This window comes from Chiloscyllium punctatum, chromosome 40 (assembly GCF_047496795.1).
Source record: "Chiloscyllium punctatum isolate Juve2018m chromosome 40, sChiPun1.3, whole genome shotgun sequence".
In the NCBI taxonomy this organism is placed as follows: Eukaryota; Metazoa; Chordata; class Chondrichthyes; order Orectolobiformes; family Hemiscylliidae; genus Chiloscyllium; species Chiloscyllium punctatum.
In genome coordinates, this window is record NC_092778.1 from 61,234,641 (window position 1) to 61,258,651 (window position 24,011).

The following is a 24,011-nucleotide window of genomic DNA, read 5'->3' on the forward strand; positions in this document are numbered from 1 at the left end:
TAACAAACTGAACCAATTCTGATATTGTTTGTCAATTACCTATTTCAAATATCTTCCAAAATAATCCTTTGTATCTTTAATCATCCAGTTAACCAAGTTAGCTGAGTTTTAAGTTGTATTGGCACTTTCAGCTAGTGACGACTTAAAAAAATTGAGCATTGAAAATTCTTGAGTGAGAAGACAGGAACACAAAGTGCAACTTTGACACAATACTGCATTCTGATCAAAGGCCATCAAAGTGAACTGTGAATGGATTATTCCAAACCTGTGAATGACGTAGACAACAGTGAGAAAGTTAAGAAAATACAGCAAGAATCAGAAAATGTGATTCTCAATGAGCAGAAAAAGAAAGTCCAATTTTCCACTTAAAGTTTTCACAGCCACATGGGAATCTCACCGCAGTGGAAAGTGAGGATTGCAGATGCTGGAGATCAGAGTCGAGAATGTGGTGCTGGAAAAGCACAGCAGGTCAGGCAGCATCCGAGGAGCAGGAGTGTCGACGCTTCAGGCATAAGCCCTTCATCAGAAAAGAGGCTTGTGGGTCGGGGCTGTGAGATAAAAGGGAAGGGGGGTGGGGCTTGGGGGAGGTAGCTGGGAAAGTGATAGATGGACGAAGGTGAGGGAAAAGGTGATAGGTCAGAGGGGGCAGTGATGGACGGGTCCGAAGGGCGGTGCCGAGTTGGAGGCTTGGGACTGGGATAACGTGGGGGGAGGGGAAATGAGGAAGATGTTGAAATCCACATTTATCCTGTGTGGTTGCGGGATCCCAAGGTGGAAGATGAGACATTCCTTCTCCAGGTTTCGGATGATAACAGTTTGGCGGTGGAGGTGGCCCAGGATCTGCGTGCCCTTGATAAAGTGGGAGGGGGAGATGAAGTGTTCAGCCATGGGGTGGTGTGGTTGGTGGGTGCAGGTGTCCCGGAAATGTTCTCTGAAATGATCCACAAGAAGGCGTCCTGTCTCCCGGATGTAGAGGAGACCACATCTGGTGCAACGGACGCAGTTGATGACATTGGGAGAAGCATAGGTGAATTTCTGACTGATGTGGAAGGATCCCCTGGAGCCTTATACAGAGGCAAGGGGAGTGGTGTGGGCGCAGGTTTTGCACCTCCTGTGGTGCCAGGGGTGGAGTGGAAGGTGAGGGCTGGATGGACCCAGTGTGGTCTCCTCTACATCGGGGAGACGGGGCGCCTTCTTGCGGATCGTTTCAAAGAACATCTCTGGGACACCTGCACCCATCAATTCCACCAGCCCTTGGCTGAACACTTCAACTCCCACTCCCACTCCATCAAGGACATGCAGGTCCTGGGCCTTCTCCACCGCCAAACTGTTATCACTGGAAGCCTGGATGAGGAACGCCTCATATTCTGACTTGGGACCCTGCAACCACCCAGGGATAAATGTGGATTTCAATAGTTTCCTCATCACCGCCCCCCTGACCTATCACCTTCTCCCTCACCTTTGTCCACCTATCACTTTCCCAGCTACTTCCCCCCAGTCGCCTCCCCCCCCCCCTCCCATTTATCTCTCTGCCCTGATCCACAAGTCTCATTCCTGATGAAGGGCTTATGCCCGAATCGTCGATTCTCCTGCTCCTCGGATGCTGCCTGACCTGCTGTGCTTTTCCAGCACCACACTCTCGAATCTCAGTTCGACCCTGTCTGCATGTGCCAACATCTCTTTGCTAACTAATCTAGCCTGACTTACATGTAGGCTGCTATTTTCCAAGGAATAGGAGAGAGATGAGACTCTGTCAACTCCCGACATCAAAGTTGGAACATCGAAGACAGTTACTTGTCAGCTGCAGCTCTCTGTGCTTCCAGGTTGACCAGCAGTTTCCAATACCTCAGGGCATGCTCCATGGATGGTGGCCATCTGCACCCCCACCGCCCACGTGGAAGTCAACATCAGCAAAGCAACTCGTCATCGGGACACATCTCTGACTAACTCAGCGTATGTTTCAACATTTCAATACTGCGCTGCGGAACTCAGTGACACCTTCACACCGCGGTGCTACTGCTAGGTTGCTGTGCAATAAGGACAGTCAGCTATAAGGACAGAACACAGTGCCTCTTAGAACTCCTAGCTTACTTCCTATACACTCACTCACTTTACGCTCATTGAGATATCCACAGGATCTCTGGATTTCCCTTTATCACATTGCAACTTCAATCAGAACTTACAGACACAGAATAGTTCTGTCTTGCCTTTACTGCAGAGAGAAAGCCAAGCAGCTTGTCATGGTTGTCAGCATTGATCAGTCAAGGAGGTGGACATGTTGCAGCACAGCACTGTGCTAACTATTGTAGGGTAACATATCTGAGTGTTCAGCTCAGGGTTATGATGAAATACTCATCGCTGCTTGCTTAGAAAGGTACAGCATCAGCAATACTGAAGAGAACCACAAGACCTTACTGGCCAAAACACTGTACTTCTTCATTGTTTGGCCCCAAACCCTTTATCCAACACCTCCCTCACTGTCACACTCCAATGAATCTCCAGGATGTACGGTAGTAATTCTCCATCCTTACTCTGACAGCAATGCTCAACTGTGGCACCGGAGAAAGATAAGAACAGCAAAATCATGGGAATTCTGTCAACTCCAAGTTGTGTCCCTTGGCTGTATACTGCTACTTATTCATTTTCATTGCGTTAATATCCTGGATTTCTCCACCAAACGTTTCTGTGGGAACAACATGACCAAAAAGACTGCAGTGATTGGCGTTATCTCTGACATCTCAGGGTAACAGGGAGGGGCAGGAAATGTAGCCTAGCTAAAATCGCCCATGTCCCAAGACCCAGTGGAAAAATGCTGGTCCCAGCTGAGCAATGCTGCTGTCTGTGTTAACAATTGTTTACGTGAGCCTTACCTGACTGAAACAATAGTGCGTGGATTTACCAAAGGGCAGGCTCACCTGCAAGAACACCTGCTAGGTACAGCAGGCCAATGCGCATAATCCCATGGACCATCTCCAGGGGCACTCCAATCATCAGCTGCAAGAAAGCATTGAACCCCAGTTGTTCCAATCTGCAATAACCACAAGAGCCTGCGTTAGAGTCAAACATTTCACAGGATGCATGATTGTAAATGTTAACATTCAGTGAGCTCTACTCATAGTTATGTTTAATTATTACTAGAAGCCCATTGTTCTATACCTGCAGCTAGTTGATTTAATCGTAATCCCAGTGACATGCAGAGTGGGGGGATTGTGGAATTCTCTGCAACAGAAAGGAGTTGAGGCCAAAACATTGAAAGTTTTCAAGGAGTTAGGTAGCGTTCATGGAGCTAAAGGGATCAAAGGGTATGGGGAGAAATGAAGAACAGGGGACTGAGTTGGATGGTCAGCCATGATCATATTGAATGGTGGAGGAGGCTAGGATGGCTGAATGGCCTACTCTAATTAACAAGGTTAGATCTCATGGAATACAGGGAGAACTAGCCATTTGGATACAGAACTGGCTCAAAGATAGAAGACAGAGGGTGGTATTGGAGGATTGTTTTTCAGACTGGAGGCCTGTGACCAGTAAAGTGCCACAAGGATCAGTGCTGGGTCCTCTACTTTTTGTCATTTACATAAATGATTTGGATGTGAGCATAAGAGATATAGTTAGTAAGTTTGCAGATGACACCAAAATTGGAGGTGTAGTGGACAGTGAAGAGGGTTACCTCAGATTGCAACAGAATCTTGACCAGAGGGGCAATGGGTTGAGAAGTGGCAGATGGAGTTTAATTCAGATAAATGCGAGCTGCTGCATTTTGGGAAAGCAAATCTCAGCAGGACTTATACACTTAATGGTAAGGTCCTAGGGAGTGTTACTGAACAAAGAGACCTTGGAGTGCAGGTTCACAGCTCCTTGAAAGTGGAGTCGCAGGTAGATGGGATAGTGAAGAAGGCGTTTGGTATGCTTTCCTTTATTGGTCAGAGTATTAAGTACAGGGGTTGGGAGGTCATGTTGCAGCTGTACAGGACATTGGTTAAACCACTGTTGGAATATTGCATCCAATTCTGGTCTCCTTCCTATCGGAAAGATATTGTAAAACTTGAAAGGGTTCAGAAAAGATTTACAAGAATGTTGCCAGGGTTGGAGGATCTGAGCTACAGGGAGAGGCTGAACAGGCTGGGGCTGTTTTCCCTGGAGCGTTGGAGGCTGAGAGGTGACCTTATAGAGGTTTACAAAATTAGTAGGGGCATGGATAAGATAAATAGACAAAGTATTTTCCCTGGGGTGGGGGTGTCCAGAACTAGAGGCCATAGGTTTAGGGTGAGAGGGGAAAGATATAAAAGAGACCTGAGCAGCAACGTTTTCACGCAGAGGGTGGTACGGGCATGGAATGAGCTGCCAGAGGAAGTGGTGGAGGCTGACACAATTGCAACATTTAAGAGGCATTTGGATGGGTATATGAATAGGGTTTGGAGGGATATGGGCCGGGTGCTGGCAGGTGGGACTAGATTGGGTTGGGATATCTGGTCGGCATGGACGGATTGGACCGACGGGTCTGTTTCCATGCTGTACATCTCTATGACTCTACTCCGGCTCCTGTTTTCTATGTTGCAGCAAATGTCAGCAAATCTTTTCAAAATACAAATAAGTCTTGGCCATGCCTCTCATATAGAGTCATAGACTCCCTCCAGTGTGGAAGCAGGCCATTTGGCCCATCAAGTCCACATATCCCCCAGACCCACCCCTACCACATTCCCCATGGCCAATCTACCTAACCTGCACATCTTTGGACTTTGGGAGGAAACCCACACACAGGGAAAATATGCAAACACCACACAGACAGTCACCTAAGGCTGGAACTGAACCCTGGTGCTGGGAGGCAGCAATGCTAACCACTGAGCCACCATTCCACCCCAATTGAGTCATCCAACATGGAAACAGACCCTTCGGTCCAACTCATTCGTGCTGACCTGATCTGGTCCCATTTGCCAGCACTTGGCCCACATCCCTCTCAACCCTTCCTATTCATATACCCATCCAGAAGCCTTTTAAATGTTGTAATTGTACCAGCCTCCACCACTTCCTCTGGCAGCTCATTCCATACACGCACCACTGTCTGCGTGAAAAACCTACCCTTTGGGTCCTTTTTAAATCTTTCCCCTCTCACCTTAAACCTAGACCCTTTAGTTCTTGGACTCCCCCACCCCAGCGAAAAGAGCTTGCCCATTCATCCTATCCATGCCCCTCATGATTTTATAAACTTTTATAAGGTCACCCCTCAGCCTCCGATGCTCCAGGGCCATTCTTTTATTGTGTCCCTACGTTAGGGAAGTGTTTGTCAGGGAATAGCCCAAAGTTGGACTCATGATTGAGCCTAATGTCACCTCAGGCTTTAGCCTAATGTGTGGACCCAGTGTTGGCAACTGTCCCACATCAGTCCCATGTCACCCTCCAAAATGCTGACTGGCCACTTCCACCAGATGATGGTGTGCGATTGATTCCAATCGATCAATCTTAACAGCAGGCATCATCTCCCTCCTCTACAACAGCGGTTTGTACCAAGACCATGCGATTTACACTGGGGAGAAAAATGACATTAACTAATAGTTCTCTAAATATTACACTCATGAATGAGCAACCCGGGGGAGGGAGTGCCCAGTCAGGGGTCCTAGTGGTCACAGTGTCCCTCACTCCCCCATTAGAAGATGTCAGAGTTTGAAGCGAACAATTGAAAAGGTGTAGAAATGGAAGCCTCAGAGGGTCTGGCAAACTGTGGATCATGTGCCTCTTGACTCATGGTAAAAAATATCAAAAATTAGAGGCAGAAAACAGATTGGATTTGTGGAAACCTCTCAATCAAAATGACTGAAAGCAACAAGCATCCTTCAATAAAAAGGTGGTGAATTGGAGGAACTTGGTGTTTTAAACAGGACAGTTCAGTTGATAGGCTAAGACATGGTTGGCTAGGATTTTGTCATCAGCATACTGTCTGCAACATTGTAACCAGATCCGTGTGTCACTTATGCCAGCTGACTCTTTCCTCTTTCCCAGATAATTCCAATTGAAACTCGCAGAGTCAGCAGCGTGCATGGAAATCACACACAATTCAGCAGCTGCGGAAGCTTTCCATTGGTAAAACCTGCTGTCAGGTGACAGTGCAGCAGGCACAGATCATAAAAACAATCTCCTTTACATTGATGAGAACAAATGTCGATTGGGTGGCTGCTTCACAGAGCTCCACTCTGTAAGAATGACCCTGACCTTCTGGTTGCTTGTCATTTCAAGAAACCACCCTGGTCTTGCACTAACATTTCTGTCCTAGGGCTGCTACGGTGTTCGAGCAAGTTCCATGCAGGCTCAAGGAACACTTCATTTTCCGCTTCACTGCCTGAGGTCTCAGTATTGCTGTACTTTTTCATGAGCACTGGCTATCTGAAAGTGCTTTGAAACAATGTGCAGGACAGGCAGAAGGGATTCGTTTAATTTGGCATCATGTTTGGCACAACATCATGGGCCAAAGAGCCCACACCTGTGCTGTACAGTTCTATAATCCAGTTACTGTTGTAATGCAAGAAGCACAATGCAAATAAATCAAGGAAAGCAAGATTCAGTGACGAGAGAAAGGAAAAAGAGGGAGGGATCGAAGCAGTGAGGGGAAAAAATAACAAATTTAAACTGACATTTTAAAAAAATACTTCACACTCTAAAGGAATAGACCTTCAGACTAATAATGGTTTATTTCCTGGAAAGGAAAGTTGATTGGCAGTCATTAGCAATTACCGCATCATTAAGATTTACTCATGTTTTAATTACTAGACTTAACTTGCTCTAACTAATTTAATGGGAAATTAATGTGCAAAGTTCTTAGAAGTCATGGAGAGGTTGAGCACAGTATGCCATCTTCGTGAATCTCACAGCAGAACCGTAGAAATTGTCCAGCAACCTGCAGTGATTCACAATCCATGAGCTTACCCTTCCCCACGACACATATCTGGCTGATGTGTACATTGATTGCAGAGATGAGAAGCTTGTCTTAAGGACAGAGATTGAGCAGTTACTGGGGCAGGACTTTACACAATTAATAGTAGGGCCTTGGGTGGTATGGAACAGAGGAACTTCGGGGTTCAGGTACATAATCGTTTGAAGTTTGTGTCATGTATAGACAGGGTGGTTAAAAAAGGCATTTGGGGAGACATGTTGAGGTTGTACAGGGCATTGGTGTGGTCTCTTCTGGAATATTGTGTCCAATTTACAGCCAAGATAAATTTTTTTTGAACAATAAAGGAATTAAGGTATACATGAGAGGGCGGGTAAATGGAGCTGAGGCCATAAAAAGATCAGCCATGATCTAATTGAATGGCAGAACAGGCTCAAAGGGCCAGATGGCCTACTCCTGCTCCTTGTTCTAATGTATGTCCTTATGTAACTCTGGTCACCCTGATATAGGTAGGATATTATCAAGCTAAAGAGATTTACCAGGATATTGCCGGGTATGGAAGGTTTGAGTTATAAAGAAAGGGTGGAAACGCTGGGACTTTTTTCACGTGAGCATAGGAGATTGAGAGGTGACCTTATGGAGGTTTATAAAATCATAAAGGGTATAGATAGGGTTAACGGTAGGTGACTTGTTCCTAGGATGGGGCATTTCAAGACTAAGGGGCATATTTTTAAGGTGAGAGGAGGGAGATTTCAAAAAGACATAGGGACACATTTTTCACACAGAAGGTGGTTCACGTGTGGAATAAACTTCCTGAGGAAATGATGGATGTGGGCACAATTACCACAGTTAAAAGATATTTGGATAATTACATAAATAGGAAAGGTTGAGGGAATATGGGCCAGGAGAAGGCAGATGGGACTATTTAGTTTGGGATTATCTTTAGCATGAACTGGTTGGACCAAAGGGTCTGTTCCTATGCTGTATGACTTTATTCTCTGGAATTTATATGAATAACAAGAGATCTAATTGAGGTACATAAGATGCTAAAGGGGATTCATAAAGTCAATGCACAAAAGATGTTTCTTCAACTGGCACAATATAGAAGGAGGTCATGATTCAAGCATAACGGAGAGTAGATTTAAAATAGAGATGAGGAGAAATTATTTCTCTCAAAGGGTCGCGAATCTGCATAATCCACTACCTCAGTGTATGGTGGATGGTGGGACATTGAATAAATTTAAGGAGGAGATGGACAGGTTTTTAATTAGTAATGGGTGGAAGGGTTAACAAGAAAAAAACAAAGAACAAAGAACAATACATCAGAGAATCAGGCCCTTCGGTTCTTCAAACCTGTGCTGACACATTCTGCTCTTCCATACTAAAGCTTACTAAAGCTTTGGGGCGGCATGGTGGCACAGTGGTTAGCACTGCTGCCTCACAGCGTCAGAGACCCGGGTTCATTTCCTGCCTCAGGCGACTGACTGTGTGGAGTTTGCACGTTCTCCCCGTGTCTGCGTGGGTTTCCTCCGGGTGCTCCGGTTTCCTCCCACAGTCCAAAGATGTCCAGGGTCAGGTGAATTGGCCATGCTAAATTGCCCGTAGTGTTAGTTAAGGGGTAAATGTAGGGGAATGGGTGGGCTTCGCTTCGGCGGGTCGGTGTGGACTTGTTGGGCCGAAGGGCCTGTTTCCACACTGTAAATCTAATCTAATCTTACAGAATCCATATCCTTCTATTCCTTTCTCATTCATGTTATGGAAAGCAGGCAGGAAAATGGAGTGTTTGGGGCCCTGGATGGAAGTGAGAAGGGTGGTGTACTGGCAGGTTTTGCATCTGAGTGATGTCAAGCTTCTAGAGGTGTAATTGGAGCTGCAACCATTCAGGCATGTGGGGAGTATTCCAAGATACTCCTGACTTGCACCTTGTAGATGATGGACAGGCTTTGGGGAGTCAGGAGGTGAGTTAATCACCACAGTATTCTTAGACTCTGACCTGCTCTTGTAACCATTGTATTTATATGGGGAATCCACTTGAATTTCTGGTCAACAGTAACCCCCAGGATATTGATAGCAGGGAATGCAGCAAATGTAACATCACTTAATGTCAATGGTTAGATTGTGTCTTATTGGTAATGATCATTCCTTGGCATTTGTATGGTGCAAATGTTACTTGCCACTTGTCAGCCCAAGCCTAGATATTGTGCAGATCTTGTTGCATTTGAACACAGACTGCTTCAGTATCTGAGGAGTTGTGAATAATGCTGAATATTGTGCAATCATTGGCGAACATGTGCGCTTCTGACCTTATGATGGAGGGAAGATCGTTGATGAAACAATTCAAGATGGTTAGACTTAGAACACTACCCTGAGGAAGTCTTGCAGAGATGACCAGGAGCTGAGATGAGTGATCTCCAACAACAACAGCTATCTCCCTGTCTGCCAGGTATACCTCCAACTAGCAGAGAGTGTGCTTCCTGATAACCATTGATTCCAGTTTTGCTAGGGCACTTTGATGCCACCCTCAGTCGAAAGCAGCCTTGATGTCAAGGGCTGTAACTCTCCCCTCCCATCTGGAATTCAGCTCTTTCATCCATGCTTGAATCAAGGCTGTAATGAGGTCAGGAGCTGAGTGGCCCTGGCGAAACCCAGACTGGGTGTTACTGAGCAGGTTATTGTTGAGTAGTGTTGCTTGATAGAACTGTTGATAACACCTTCCATCACTTTATTGATGGTCATGAGTAGCTTAATGGAGCAATGATTGGCTGGGTTGGATTTATCTTGCTTTTTGTGTACAGGACATACCTGGGCAATTATCCACATTTTAAAAATGTGTTGCTGGAAAAGCGTAGCAGGTCAGGCAGCATCAAAGGAGAAGGAGAATCGACGTTTCAGGCATAAGCCCTTCTTCAGGAATGAGGAGGGTGTGCCAAGCAGACTAAGATAAAAGGTAGGGAGGAGGGACTTGGGGGAGGGGCGTTCGGAATGCGATAGGTGGAAGGAGATTAAGGTGAGGGTGATAGGCCGGAGAGGGGATGGGGCAGAGAGGTCGGGAAGAAGATTGCAGGTCAAGAAGGCGGTGCTGAGTCTGAGGATTGGGACTGAGATAAGGTGGGGGGAGGGGAAATGAGGAAGCTGGAGAAATCTGTATTCATCCCTTGTGGTTGGAGGGTTCCTAGGCGGAAGATGAGTCGCCCTTCCTCCAGGTGTCGTGGTGCCATGGTCTGGCGATGGAGGAGGCCAAGGACCTGCATGTCCTTGGCAGAGTGGGAGGGGGAATTAAAGTATTCAGCCATGGTGCGGTTGGGTTGTTTGGTGCGGGACACTTTAATGATGAATACAGATTTCTCCAGCTTCCTCATTTCCCCTCCCCCCACCTTTTCTCAGTCCCAGCCCTCAAACTCAGCACCGCCTTCTTGACCTGCAATCTTCTTCCCGACCTCTCCGCCCCCACCCCCTCTCCGGCCTATCACCCTCACCTTAACCTCCTTCCACCTATCGCATTCCGAACGCCCCTCCCCCAAGTCCCTCCTCCCTACCTTTTATCTTTGCCTGCTTGGCACACCCTCCTCATTCCTGAAGAAGGGCTCATGCCCGAAACGTCGAGTCCCCTGTTCCTTTGATGCCGCCTGACCTGCTGCGCTTTTCCAGCAACACATTTTTAAGCTCTGATCCCCAGCATCTGCAGTCCTCACTTTCTCCCAATTAGTCACATTGTCAGGGAGAGACCAGTGTTGTAACTGGAGGAGGAGTCATCAGTTATATTGCCAGAATGTTGTCAAAGCCCAGGGCCTTTGCAGTGTCCAGTATCTCCAACAATGTCTTGATATCATGTGGAGTGAGTCAAATTGACTGGAGCCTGGTATCTGTGATGCTGGGGACCACTGGAGGAGGCCGAGATGGATCATCCACTTGGCACTTCTGACTGAAGTTTGGTGTGAGTGCTTCAGCCTTATCTTTTGCACTGATGTGCTGGGCTCTTATATCATTGAGGATGGGGATATTTGTGGAGCCTCCTCCAGTGAGTTAGACTTTAATATCTTAAGATGTAGGAGCAGAAGTTGGGGCCATTCAACCTGTCAAGTATGCTCCACTATTCAATCATGTCTGATAAGTTTCTCATCTCCATTCTCCCACCTTCTTCTCATGACCCTTGATCCCCTTGACAATCTAGAACCTCAGTCTTAAATGTACTGAATGACTTAGCCTCCACAGCCTTCTGAGGCAGTGAATCCCATAGATTCACCTCTCTCTGGCTGAAGAAATTTCCCCTTATCTCCATTTTAAAAGGTCTTCCCTTTACTTTAAGGCAGTGCCCTCAGGTCCTAGTCTCTCCTACCAATGGAAGCATCTTCCCGATATCCACTCTGTCCAGGCCATTCAGTATCCCATAAGTTTCAATTAGATTCCCCCCCGCCCCACCCAACTCCCGCCCCCCCCCCCCCCCACCCCCATCCTTTTAAACTCCATTGAATATAGACCCAGAGTCCTCAAACTTTCCTCACATGTTAAGCTTTTCATTCCTGGAACTTTTCATTCCTGGAACCATTCTCATGAAATGTTCTGAGGAAGGGACACTGGACCCGAAACATTAACTTTGATTTCCCTTCACAGATGCTGCCAGACCTGCTGAGCTTTTCCAGCAACTTCTGTTTTTCTTTCTGATTTACAGTGTCCACAGTTCTTTTGGTTTTCATCTTCAGGTTTGCCTGGTCCTGTTCCTGGCGTGCCCTCCTGCATTCCACATGGAACCAGGGTTGATCCCCTGGTCTGATGCTAATGGTTGATTGGTGGATGTGCTGGATCATGAGGTTGCAGATTGCGTTGGAGTAAGATTCTGCTGCTGCTGCTAATGGCCCCCAGCATGTCATGGATGCCCAGTCTTCAGCTGCTGGATCAGTCTGTCCCATTTAGCATATTGATCATACCACACAACACAATGGACAGTATTCTCAATGTGAAGGTGGAACTCCTCCACAAAGTCCTTCTGCCAAAGAATAATGGGGGTCCATTCAGTAATTGGGTCCCACTGATACCTCAGCTAAATGCCAAGAAGTTGGATGGTTAACATAGCGAATTGTAAATATCAATGACTCTCTGTTCTCTGAATGTAAAGACAATATACATCTGAATGGCATCATCAACTGTACATGTAGCAAAGATGTCTTTAAATAAAGTATATTGTTGAAATTTTAAAAATGGTAAGGATGAGGTCAAGTATTTCTGTCTTAGTTCTCCGACCACCTGCCACAGACCCAGTCCAGCAGCTATGTCCTTGAGGACCCGACCAGCTCAATCTCAAGTGCCGCTGCCAAGCCACTCGCATTGATGGACATTGAAACCCCTCATCCAGAGTACATTTTACGTCCTTGCCAACCTCAGTGCTTCCTCCAAGTGTTCAACATGGAGGAGTACTGATTCACCAGCCGAGGGAGGACGGTATGTGGTAATCAGCAGGAGGTTTCCTTGCCCATGTTTAATCTGACGTCGTTGGGTCCCAGAGCCAATGTTGAGGAATCCCAAGGCAACTCCCTCTGACTGTATCCCACTGTGCCCCACGTCTGCTGGGCCTGTCCTGCCGATGAGACAGGACACACCCAGGGATGGTGATGGTGGGTCCAGGACATTGTCTGCAATATATGATTCTGCAAGTGTGACTATGATGTGACAAATTAAGACCTAATATTACAATAATGATGTGAGTGAAGTATAGAAACAGTACAGTGAAGGGTTAAAAGGTATTTAAAAATATGAAGAAAGGTTACCAGAGAACATAAACGTGTCTACAAAAAGAATATCTAAACATACAAAAAATAAATTGTTAAAGGATATGTTGGCCGAGTGGAGTAGTAAAAGGAGACCACATATAGGAATGGCATGAATTGTATAAGTACTTACATGTTTCTATCACAACAACTGTTAATAGTGGAAAAACAAGCTAACAGAGAAGTACCACAATTACTTAGGAGTATGCATTACAGAAGGAAGTACTAACAAAATAGTGGGTAGAATTTGCGCTGGAGAGGACACTAGGGCTAGAATTTTGTGCAGTTAGGAAGAGACCCATATGCAGAGCTCATTAGCATCTCTCCAAGGACTATAATCATGACTTTATTAATGAATGACTGAGTTTCAAAATTATCCCAACTGATTGTTTTTGAGCTCAGTTTGATTGATATCTTAAATAGATTATTAACGGATTAGCCAGCTTTGTTGTGGTGTCTGAAACAAAGTTTATTTGACTTTATAAGAGAATAATCACTTGAGGTTTAAAAGCTTTTAATGGAAGCTTTTCACTCTCAAGTGTGTACAAGTCAGAGTCATTTTAATTGTTCGATGCTTATACTTTTTCATCTCTCGGTGGCTCTTGAGTGCTGGATGAGCAGCTATGGAAGCAGTATGAAAGGTCAGTTAGTCCATAGTGGGAATGAGTTGGCATGGAAGTTATGAGGGTGTGTGTGTGTGTGTGTGTGTGTGTGTCATTAAGCTAACATGGTATGAGGGCTCATGACAGAGTAGGTACCATCTGAGGGTCAGAGGCCTAATAACTTCTAAAACAATTGGGCCAATGTCCCAGAGACCTACAGTGAGCTTCTAACCTTTGTACTCACTCTTCCCAATGGCTCTGCTACCGATGTTGATTGATGCGCCCATGTCTATCCCCTTGGAGTGAAAGTTGGCCACGTTGAACTACTTCTTAACTAAGGTGAGTCTGGAGGAATCGGCAAGTTGCCTAACTCAAGCTGCTTCCAAATCCATCCCTAGGTCCCAGTGATTTGCTTTATAAAACATCGAGAGAATCATAGAATCAATCACAGAGGAGGCCCTTTGGCCCATCAAGTCAGTACCACATAAAATATTCTACTACCTACACTAGTCCGACCTTTCCATACTAGCACATAGCCTTGAATGCTATGGCAAGTGATTATCCAAATAATGTTGTGAGTTTTTTGGTCTCAATTAACCTCCAAAGTAGTTCATACCAGACCCCCACCATCCTCTGAGTGAAAATATTTTTTTCCTTAAATTCCTTCTACACTTGCTGCTTTCCACTTTAAAATTATGCCCCTTGTCATTGACCCTTCTACTGAGGGGCTCAGATGCTCTCTATAAACCCTCTGCATGACCCTCATAATCTTAATACACCTGTATCAGGTTCTCCCTCAACTTTCTCTGCTGCAAAGAAAACAACTTGAGCTTATCCAGTGTCTCCTTATCGCTGAAATGCAACATCCCAGTGAATCTCCTCTGCACCCCTTCCAGTGAAATCACACCCTTCCTGTAGCGCAATGAACAGAACTGCACTCAATATTCCAGCTATGGCCTAACCAAACTCCAGCCCAGCTCCAACATAACCCTTCTGCTCTTATAATAATTGCCATAACAGTTAACCCAGCATCCCATATGCCCATTAACCTGCCCTGATCGGTGGACAAGCATCTCAAAACTTTTCTGTTCCTCTGAGCTTGCTAATATCTGGCCATTCATTAAGTACTCTCTTGTCTTGTTCCTTCTTCCAAAATACATACCCTCACATTTATCAAAGTTAAATTCCATCCGCCATTGATCTGTCCATCTGACCATTCCATTTGTACCCCCCTCCCCACCCCCCATAACCTAACACCTTCCTCCTCACTGTCACCACCAGGCCAAGCCTGTATCATCGGCAAACTTATATATCATCCCTCTCACATTCTCATCTACATCACCTATGATACCACAAACAATAAGGGAGCCAGCACTGATCCCTGTGGTATGCCACTACACACCAGGCTCCAGTCACACAAACAGCCTCCTATAACCACTCTCTGTCTCCTATCACTAAGCTAATTATGGATCCATCTTGCCAAGTTACCATGGATCCCATGGTCCTTTACCTTCTTTATCAGTTTCCCATGTGGGACTTTCTCAAAGGCCTTGCTGAAATCCCTATGAACTACAACCATTGCACCACACTTATCCAAACATTGGTCATCTCTTCAAAAAGTTCCATTAGATTTGATGGGCGTGATTCCCTCTGACAAAGCCATGCTGACTTTGTTGCGTCTCAAAATGAAGATTAAATTTCTCCTTCACTATTTTCTCCAACGATTTCCCTCCCACTGATGTTAGATTCACTGGTCTATAGTTCCTTGATCTATCTCTGCCACCATTCTTGTAAAGTGGAACCATTTTGACTGTCTTCCAGTCCTCTGGCACCTCCCTCCAAAAAAAGAATTTGGGTCAGGGTACCTGTAATTTCATCCCTCGTCTCCCATAGTAGCCTGGGATATAACTCATCTGGACCTAGGGATTTATCCGCCAAAACTTCCAATACCTCCTTGCTTCTCATATCAATCTGCTCAAGAACTTCAGTCCATCTTCCCGAAATCTGTACTTGCATCCCCCTCTAGGGAATAAAGATTTGAAGTTGTGACTTAACATTTTCCCAATATCCTCTGGCTTCATGCATAGGTTGTCCCCCCGCTCCTTAATACACCCTACTCTTTCTCTTCCCTTTGACGTACCTGTAGAATATCTTGGGATTCTGGCTAATCTTGCCAGCCAGTGTTTTCCCATGCCCACTCTTTGCTTTTCTAATTGCTTTCTTGAGCTGTCCCCTCACTACCTTCACTCCTCTCGGGGAAAGGAGGTCAGAAAGGAAAGGTCACAATCTTTGCTATGTTCTTGCACATTGAGCGTCTGTAAGGAACTGGAAACTTTCATGAAACTCATCAACTCAGGAAGGAAGATAGAGCTAAACCCTTTGATTGTAAACCTGCAGTTCAACATGATCAACGTGTAACCTTCAAGAGCCCAAAACATAGAACTAAATTAATATAAAATGTGAAACATAAGGATTGATTAGGGACAGGCAGCATAAATTTATTAGAGGCACATGACAAATTAATAGAGGTCTTTGACGAAAAGCAGATTATTGATAAAGGAAGTGTGTAAATAGATTTTCAAATGACTTTTGATAAGATGACAATAAGCGTGTTGCTAAAATTAAGATCTACAGTATTGAAAGGAATTTGGCAACATGCCTAGAAACTTGGATAAAGAACCTGTGAGCAGACAACAGCCATTGCTATTTGTTTAACTGATGCAATGTTACCTGTGGTTCAAGGGCCATAGACATTACAGGTAATTCTTCTATAACACAATGGTTGCATCCTTGTGCAACCCCATCTTATAGAAATCATGCATAAGGAACAGCGCTTAAAGCATTGGTGATGTAATCACATTACAGCCAATACATGTTTGAAAAGTTTGCACTTCAGAAACAATGACCCCAATTTGTCAATCGCATTACAGCAAATTCATATTAACGAAACACATAATTTCGCAGAACGACCTATACATATGAATGAAATGAACATGAGTACAGGAAGTCCAGTAGCAACATTTGCAGAAGTCACTCAAATGGATAGTGTGCTTAGAGAATTGGAAGAGATTCAGCAGGACCCAGGCAGTTGCATCAATTGGACAGATCAATGGTGAAGCATGGCAGGCTGGGACATAGGTATAGAAGAGGCTACTTCAGCTGCTGACCTGTCCCAAATAATGGCTTAATCTCAACATCTAGGTAGTTCACCATTAGAGAGGGTAGGGCAAAGGAATTGCCTGGGGCTGGTACCAGTTTTAGGCAGGACATTAAGTAATCAGAAGAGACAGAGAAATCTTTCATTAGAGATAATGTAAATAAGGTTATTTAGCTGAGGTGGCTGGATGGTTGGGTTTATAATGCAGACTGATATCCACAGCACAGGTTCAATTCCTACACCAATTGAGATCACCATGATAATCCCACCTTTTCAACCCTGCCCCTCCCCTGAGGTGTTGTGACCCTCAGGTTAATCTCACCACCAGTTGTCTCTGTCTCCCTAATGAGAGATTGGATCACTGGGATGATGGTGACTTTAGATGTAAGAACACACTATAAAAACTTGAGATATATGAAGGGGGAAGGTGATGAGGGGATCTGATAAAGTGTTCAAATTTATGTGGAGTTTTAATTAGGTTAATAGGAAAGAAGTATTTCACTTGGTTGGTGAGTCAGTATTGAATATTTAAAAATCACCACCAAAAGAATGAAATGAAAGATTAGACAAGAATGTTTTGCCGTAATTTCAAATGTGGTGGCAAAAGGCAATCATGGAAAAAGAATCCATGACAACTTCTAAAATGAGTTAAAAATCACACAACACCAGGTTATAGTCCAACAGGTTTATTTGGAAGCACTAGCTTTCGGAGTGTTGCTTCTTCATCAGGTGGTTGTGGAGTATAAGATTGTAAAACACAGAATTTATGGATTATGGATTAAAATTTGGATTTCTTACATGGTGTGGGGAAATGTTAAGATAATAATTTTAGTAAACCTAATGGAGACAGGGAGTCAAAAGAGATAAAAGAAACCTGAATATTCATTTGTGATGTGATCAAATCCTTTGTCTCACTCTGTTTCAGCTGTTGTGTACTCAGTGCAGTCTGTTACAGATTTTCATTTTTAGTAAACACGTTAACTGGGATGAAACCTTCTCAATAATTCCTCAGCCATAAAAAGCTTCAATACCAAATTACATCCAGCTCTCTTCATGGTTGTGGTTGTCATGTTATTTTCCTCAATGAGGTCCTCAGCAAGTGACATTTTATGAAATATCCCCACACCCCCATCACCTCTTCCTCGAGAAGGGCTGGCCATCATTTTCCACATTTGTCTCTTTTATTTCTCTTTGAATTCCATCCGTGTTTCTCAATTTTTATTTTGTTTTGACTTAAATCTCAGTTATATTTTCTGTTGATTTTGATTGTGCAGGTTTCAGTGAAAATACTTCAATCTCATTGGTTGAAGAGTCACACTGTTACTTGCCAATTGGCACTACATTTGCCCTGATGGAGAACATGGTACTGGGGAAAAGGGCACAACGTGGAAATGTGCAAGATGTCTGCAGACAGTTGTCAGCAAGGTGAATGCTGAATGTTATTCCTTCACCGTTAAGAGCAAAATTAAAATCTACATATTCCAGGTATGCAGGGCTTGATGTGAATTCCCAGCTCAAGAACACAAAAGGCCAGTTAGTGAGTATCCTCAGGTCGGGCAATAGACAAGCGCAATCAACATCAATGACTGATTTTCATTATTAAGCCACTGTCTGCCAAGAGTTGGGTGGAGAATCAGATCCAACCGTTAATATGGGCAGCAGAAAGCCAACTCCAAGTCCCCAGTGCTACAGACCCCTGCACAATGTGAGCATTGCTGAATCTTTAGTCCCACAAGAGAGTTAAAAAAAATATTTTTGATCTGGGAATTTGCTTAGTATTGATCACTCATATAGAACATAGAACATAGAACAATACAGCACAGAACAGGCCCTTCGGCCCACCATGTTGTGCCGAACTTCTATCCTAGATTAAGCACCCATCCATGTACCTATCCAAATGCCGCTTAAAGGTCGCCAATGATTCTGACTCTACCACTCCCACGGGCAGGGTATTCCATCCCCCCACCACTCTCTGGGTAAAGAACCCACCCCTGACATCTCCCCTATACCTTCTACCCTTCACCTTAAATTTATGTCCCCTTGTAACACTCTTTTGTACCCAGGGAAAAAGTTTCTGACTGTCTACTCTATCTATTCCTCTGATCATCTTATAAACCTCTATCAAGTCACCCCTCATCCTTCGGCGTTCCAACGAGAAAAGGCCGAGAACTCTCAACCTATCCTCGTACGACCTATTCTCCATTCCAGGCAACATCCTGGTAAATCTTCTCTGCACCCTCTCCAAAGCTTCCACATCTTTCCTAAAGTGAGGCGACCAGAACTGCACACAGTACTCCAACTGTGGCCTAACCAAAGTCCTGTACAGCTGCAACATCACTTCACGACTCTTGAATTCAATCCCTCTGCTAATGAAGGATAATACACCATAGGCCTTCTTACAAACTCTATCCACCTGAGTGGCAACTTTCAAAGATCTATGTACATAGACCCCAAGATCCCTCTGTTCCTCCACCTGACTAAGAACCCTACCATTAACCCTGTATTCCGCATTCTTATTTGTTCTTCCAAAATGGACAACCTCACACTTGGCAGGGTTGAGCTCCATCTGCCACTCCTCAGCGCAGCTCTGCATCATATCTAAGTCCCTTTGCAAACGACAAATGCCCTCCTCACTGTCCACAATTCCACCTATCTTCATATCATCTGCAAATTTACTGACCCACCCTTCGACTCCCTCATCCAAGTCATTAATAAAAATTACAAACAGCAGAGGACCCAGAACTGATCCCTGCAAACCTATCATCTTGATAGGTTTGACCTAGCAAGGAAACCACCAGCACCACATTCAAACCATAGACATCTTCTAAGCAATTTGTTCAGAAACATTATGATGTATCTCTGGAGCAGATGACAGTTGAACCCAGGCTTCCTTGTCCAGAGGCATGGACGCTACCATTGCACCACACGAGCCCTCTTGTGCTGTCCATGTTCTCCAGATTTACTTATTCCAGTCAACTAACTATCTTGGATGTACGTGTTTTGAATTAACCTGAGAGGGAGTGTTAATGCACACCTCTAGATCAAGTAATAGTTGAACCTGGACCTTGTAGTCCAGAGGCAGGGACACTACCACTACTTCACAGGAGTCCTTTGCTTGGATAGTGTGTTAAAATGACAATTTGGTCTCAGATGTCATAATTTGTAGATTTAAAAAGTAGTGCAGCATTTGGTGATATTTGTCCTGACCAACATAAATGGCAAATATTCTTATTAATTCTTACTAATTTGATGAACACACATTCTCACAGCTGAGGCTGATGCATTGATAGAAATGAAGAAATCTGAACACCAAAGCACAATCAGATTAAAGGATAAACAATCATGTGGGACATGACGATATCTATATTTCTCCCAATAGCACCAACTCCAAGAAATACACATGACCTCTATGCAGGATATCTGGCATATTGTGAAAGCTGCAGGGCAAATTAAACACAAAATGTGTTATACCTGTTGGGTTTCCATGTAAAAGTCAATTGTTTGAAAGTTAATACAGAGTACTTGTGGATGAATATCTCTCCTGAGAACAAAGATTTGATTGCAATGGAACTATAATGCTAATGTATCATGATGCTGTTTCAGACCAGCTATTGCCAGCAAGAAGAATTTTCCGTTACCAAGTGTTGGAGTCATTGATTACTACCTGAACCTTACAGTCACAGAGTCAGTATGTTATTGGAGTGCAAATAATTCTGTGCTTTTGAAACAGGCTCATTATATCCAGGTTCCTCAGGTTTTACATCTCACATGAACATTGTTCATATATCTCACAAAGAGAACTCCTTACTCATTTATATCTCCTGTGAACTGCACACTGTTTATTCATTCCAAAATCCACAATTCCACAAGACAATGGCCGAGTGGCATTATCCCTAGACTGTTAATCCAAAGACCCAAGTAATGTTCTGGGGACCTGGGTTCATAATCCTGCCATGGCAGACGGTGGAATTTGAACTTAGTAAAATTGGGAATTAAGAATCTAATGATTACCAGGAGTCCGATGTCAATTGTTGAAAAAACCCGTCTGGTTCACTAATTCCCATACAGGGAAGGAATCTGTCATCCTTACCCAGTCTGGCCTTGTTAGCTGCTGTAGAGAAAAATTAAACATTTTGCAAGTTACTGGGCTCGTGCATTAACTTTCTGTGACAACAGCTTTACATTGCTATTGTGGCCAGGGAAGGATGAAAAGTTTAAAGAGTTTTTTTGAAAAATTCCTTTAATGGGTGTCACTGGCTAGGCCATCCATAATTAGCCAGATGGAAGTTCAGAGTCAATCATATTACTGTGGGTCTGGGCTCACATGTAGGACAGACCAGGTAAGGTTGGCACTTTCCTTCCCTGAAGCTCATTAGTGAGCCAGATTTATTTTTAGAGTTACAGTTGATAGCGGTCACCATTACCCGAACTTTTTTTCCAGATGTTTATTCAAATTTCACCATAGTGTGTTTCAAACCCATATCTCCATTAGGCAGGACCTCTGGATTACTGGCCCACTGATATTATCGCTACACAACTGTCTCTCCTTCAGTGTGAGGGACCTTTTGCTGCTGTAAGAAATTAACTGAGAATGGGTGTGCCTGCCTATGGTCTTACCACATGCGCTTGCAGGAATTAAGAGAGGAGCAGCATGTTCAGTAGTTCCACCTCACTAGGGAGGCTGTAACAGAGCTCATCCTCATAAAGTCAACAAAAAACAAAAAGCGGGAGATATTTAATGTGTCCCTATCAAACCATGTCACACTATCGACAAAGTCCAGGTGTTCCCCCAGCCTTGACTATCTGCCCTTTCATGGTTTCTGGTGAAGTTTCTGGCTTTCTAACATATTTTAATCCTTTACTGTTGAGATGACGGACATCCCCCTAGTTATAAACATAGTCAGAGCTCTGGCGTTTATGAACATTTCAATTCAAGACACAAATCAAAAGTTGTCTGACCTACCCAGCGTGCATAAACATGTAGGTGAAGAACCTCCAGACATGAGCCCTGTGTCCAGGATGATACACCAGAGGACTCTTCATGTAGTCTGGGTGATAGGTCTGTAAAACCCACTTATTTAACATGGCTCCATAGCAGATGAATATAACAATCTGAAAGAGAAACATCATTAAGAACTTTAGCATTCTGTTCCCTCAATGTTCAAACAGAAATCCTACACAAATTAAACCAGCTGTTTGCAGGTTTAAACCAGCTCAGACAGAAAAATAAATTGCTGTGAGCAGGACATTAACTTTAGATAAATAAATTGAAACAAATTATTTATAGAGGTATGCCATATCACTAGATTGTATACCATTGTGAGCTGTTTTGCATATTGACAGTCAGTTAGTTCAGTTGGTTAGATGTCTGGGTTATAATGCAGAATGATGTTAGCAACAAGCGCTCAACCCTGCAATGCTTGAGGTCACCCTGACAGACTCTCCATCAAGAATGGTGACCCTCAAGTTAAACACCCAGTCATTTTTCTCTCTCTAATGAGATAGCAGTTCTATAGTTCAGTAGGAACTCTGGTCATTTTAAATTACTTTAGAGATTAATAATTTTTTTCAGGCAAGTTCCACTTTCCTAGGGGGGTGTCAGTTAGGTCAGTCGGCTGGGCTGATGGCTTGTGATGTGAGAGAGACACCAAAAGAGGGGGACGCCCTTCCTGACACCAAGACACAGAAACACAGATGACTGAGAATCTTGTCAAAGCATTAGGCTTCAAGGGGATCCATAAAGAGAAATTTCGCAAGCGATGTCTAGTTTTTAGACCTTGGCACCTTGAAGGCATGATTGCCAGTCTTGCAGAGGTTGCAAATGAGATGCTTAAGAGGTCAGAATTGGAGGAGTGCTGGTTTCTTGCGGAGGGGGGGGGAGTTGAAGGCTGGAGGAGAATGCAGAGATAGGGAGGCGTGGGAGGATTCTAAAATGAGGTGAGAAGTTTAAAGGTGAGGTGCTGCTAAACTGGGAATCATTGTCGGTTATTCAGCAAGGGGCTAATGTGTGAACTGGACTTAGTGTGAACAAAGGGCAGCAGAGTTTTGGATGATCTCAAGTTTACATCGGTAGAATATGGGAGATTGGCCAGGAGTGAACTGGAATATTCATGTCAGGACATAACAAAGACATGGATGGTTTGATTTATTGTTGTTACATGTATCTAGATACAATGAAAAATTTTGTTTAGCGAGCAGTACAGGCAGATAATACCAAACAAAGTGCCTTAGGATGATAGAACAGAGCGAGGAATATAATGTTATGGCTGCAGAGAAGGTACACAAAGAATGAGATTCACATTAAACTCCATTCAGAGGTCCACTCAGAAACCTAATAACAGTGGGGAAGAAACTGTGTGTGTTTAATCTTCTGTATCTTCTCCCTGACAGAAAAGGTTGGAAGAGATTATAAGTGGGGTGGAAGGGGTCTTTGATGAGGTCTTTCTGAGACAGTGGGAAGTCTAGATGAGGTCAATGGATGGAAGGTTGGTTTGCGTGATGGACTGCGCTGTGTTCACTACTCTCTGTATGAGGTTCTCAGAAGCAGTGTTTTCAAGATATTCTTGTCCTTTGCCCAAGATATAGTGACCCTCAGGTTAAACTGACCACGAGTCATCTCTCTCTAATGAGAGAGCAGTCCTTTGAAACACTAGCAATTTTACTTTTTTTAAACTGCCTAGTGTAAAGACTTTTTCCCAGGCTTCACTCATTACTATTCTGTAAACAGGATGCACAGGGTCAGTTCAAATGGACATATTAAAATACAATGTTCAAGGGCTCAGTTAACAATTGTCTGCCTGCTCAGATACAATGATATTTCTCCCTATGTTTTAGCCAGCCTCCCTACTTTAAGCAGCATTGCTAAAACCTCTTTACTTAGTAATCCACCTCATTTGCTGTTTTTGGAATCTTGTTGAGGATTTACTGGCTGTTGCTTTCCCTATAAAAAATACTGCGGGCAACTTTAATATTGGATGTTAACATAAGATGGGTAACATCAGCTTGGCTGCCAGCTCAATGCAAATGAAAATGGGAGAATGAGCATGGAAATTCACTATCAGCCAGGGACACACAAAGTTGCAATTATTCCTGGCTTCAATCTAAAATCCATTGGTTGCAAAGTAATTTGGGATGTCGTCAGAACATTACTCCTGAGAACCTCACCCATGTGTTTGTTATGTCCAGACCTGAATAGTCCAGTGTACTCTTAGGTGGCCTCCCATGTTCTACCCGTGTAAACTTAAAGCCATCCAAAACTCTTGCTTTTTTTTTCTGTGGTTAGATTAGATTACTTACAGTGTGGAAACAGGCCCTTCTGCCCAACAAGTCCACACTGCCCCGCCGAAGCGCAACCCACCCATACCCCTACATTTACCCCTGCACCTAACACTACGGGCAATTTAGCATGGCCAATTCACCTGACCTGCACATCTTTGGACTATGGGAAGAAACCGGAGCACCCGGAGGAAACCCACGCAGACACGGGGAGAATGTGCAAACTCCACACAGTCAGTCGCCTGAGGCGGGAATTGAACCCAGGTCTCTGGCGCTGTGAGGCAGCAGTGCTAACCACTGTGCCACTGTGCCACCGTGCCGCCCACGTTTGCTCA

The 24,011-nt window shown here is 44.2% G+C and overlaps 1 protein-coding gene across 6 annotated transcripts in view; it reads right to left on the reverse strand.

Annotated features, from left to right (window-relative positions):
• Positions 1 to 24,011, reverse strand: part of rhbdl1 (rhomboid, veinlet-like 1 (Drosophila)) — a 303,228-nt gene that overhangs the window by 98,221 nt on the left and 180,996 nt on the right. For all 6 annotated transcript variants that reach the window (XM_072560061.1, XM_072560060.1, XM_072560063.1 and 3 more), the window contains 2 exons: positions 21,365 to 21,513; positions 2,916 to 3,028 (listed from right to left, as the gene is read on the reverse strand). In XM_072560061.1, the coding sequence (XP_072416162.1) occupies positions 2,916 to 3,028; positions 21,365 to 21,513 (262 nt within the window). The remainder of the gene's footprint in view (positions 1 to 2,915; positions 3,029 to 21,364; positions 21,514 to 24,011) is intronic.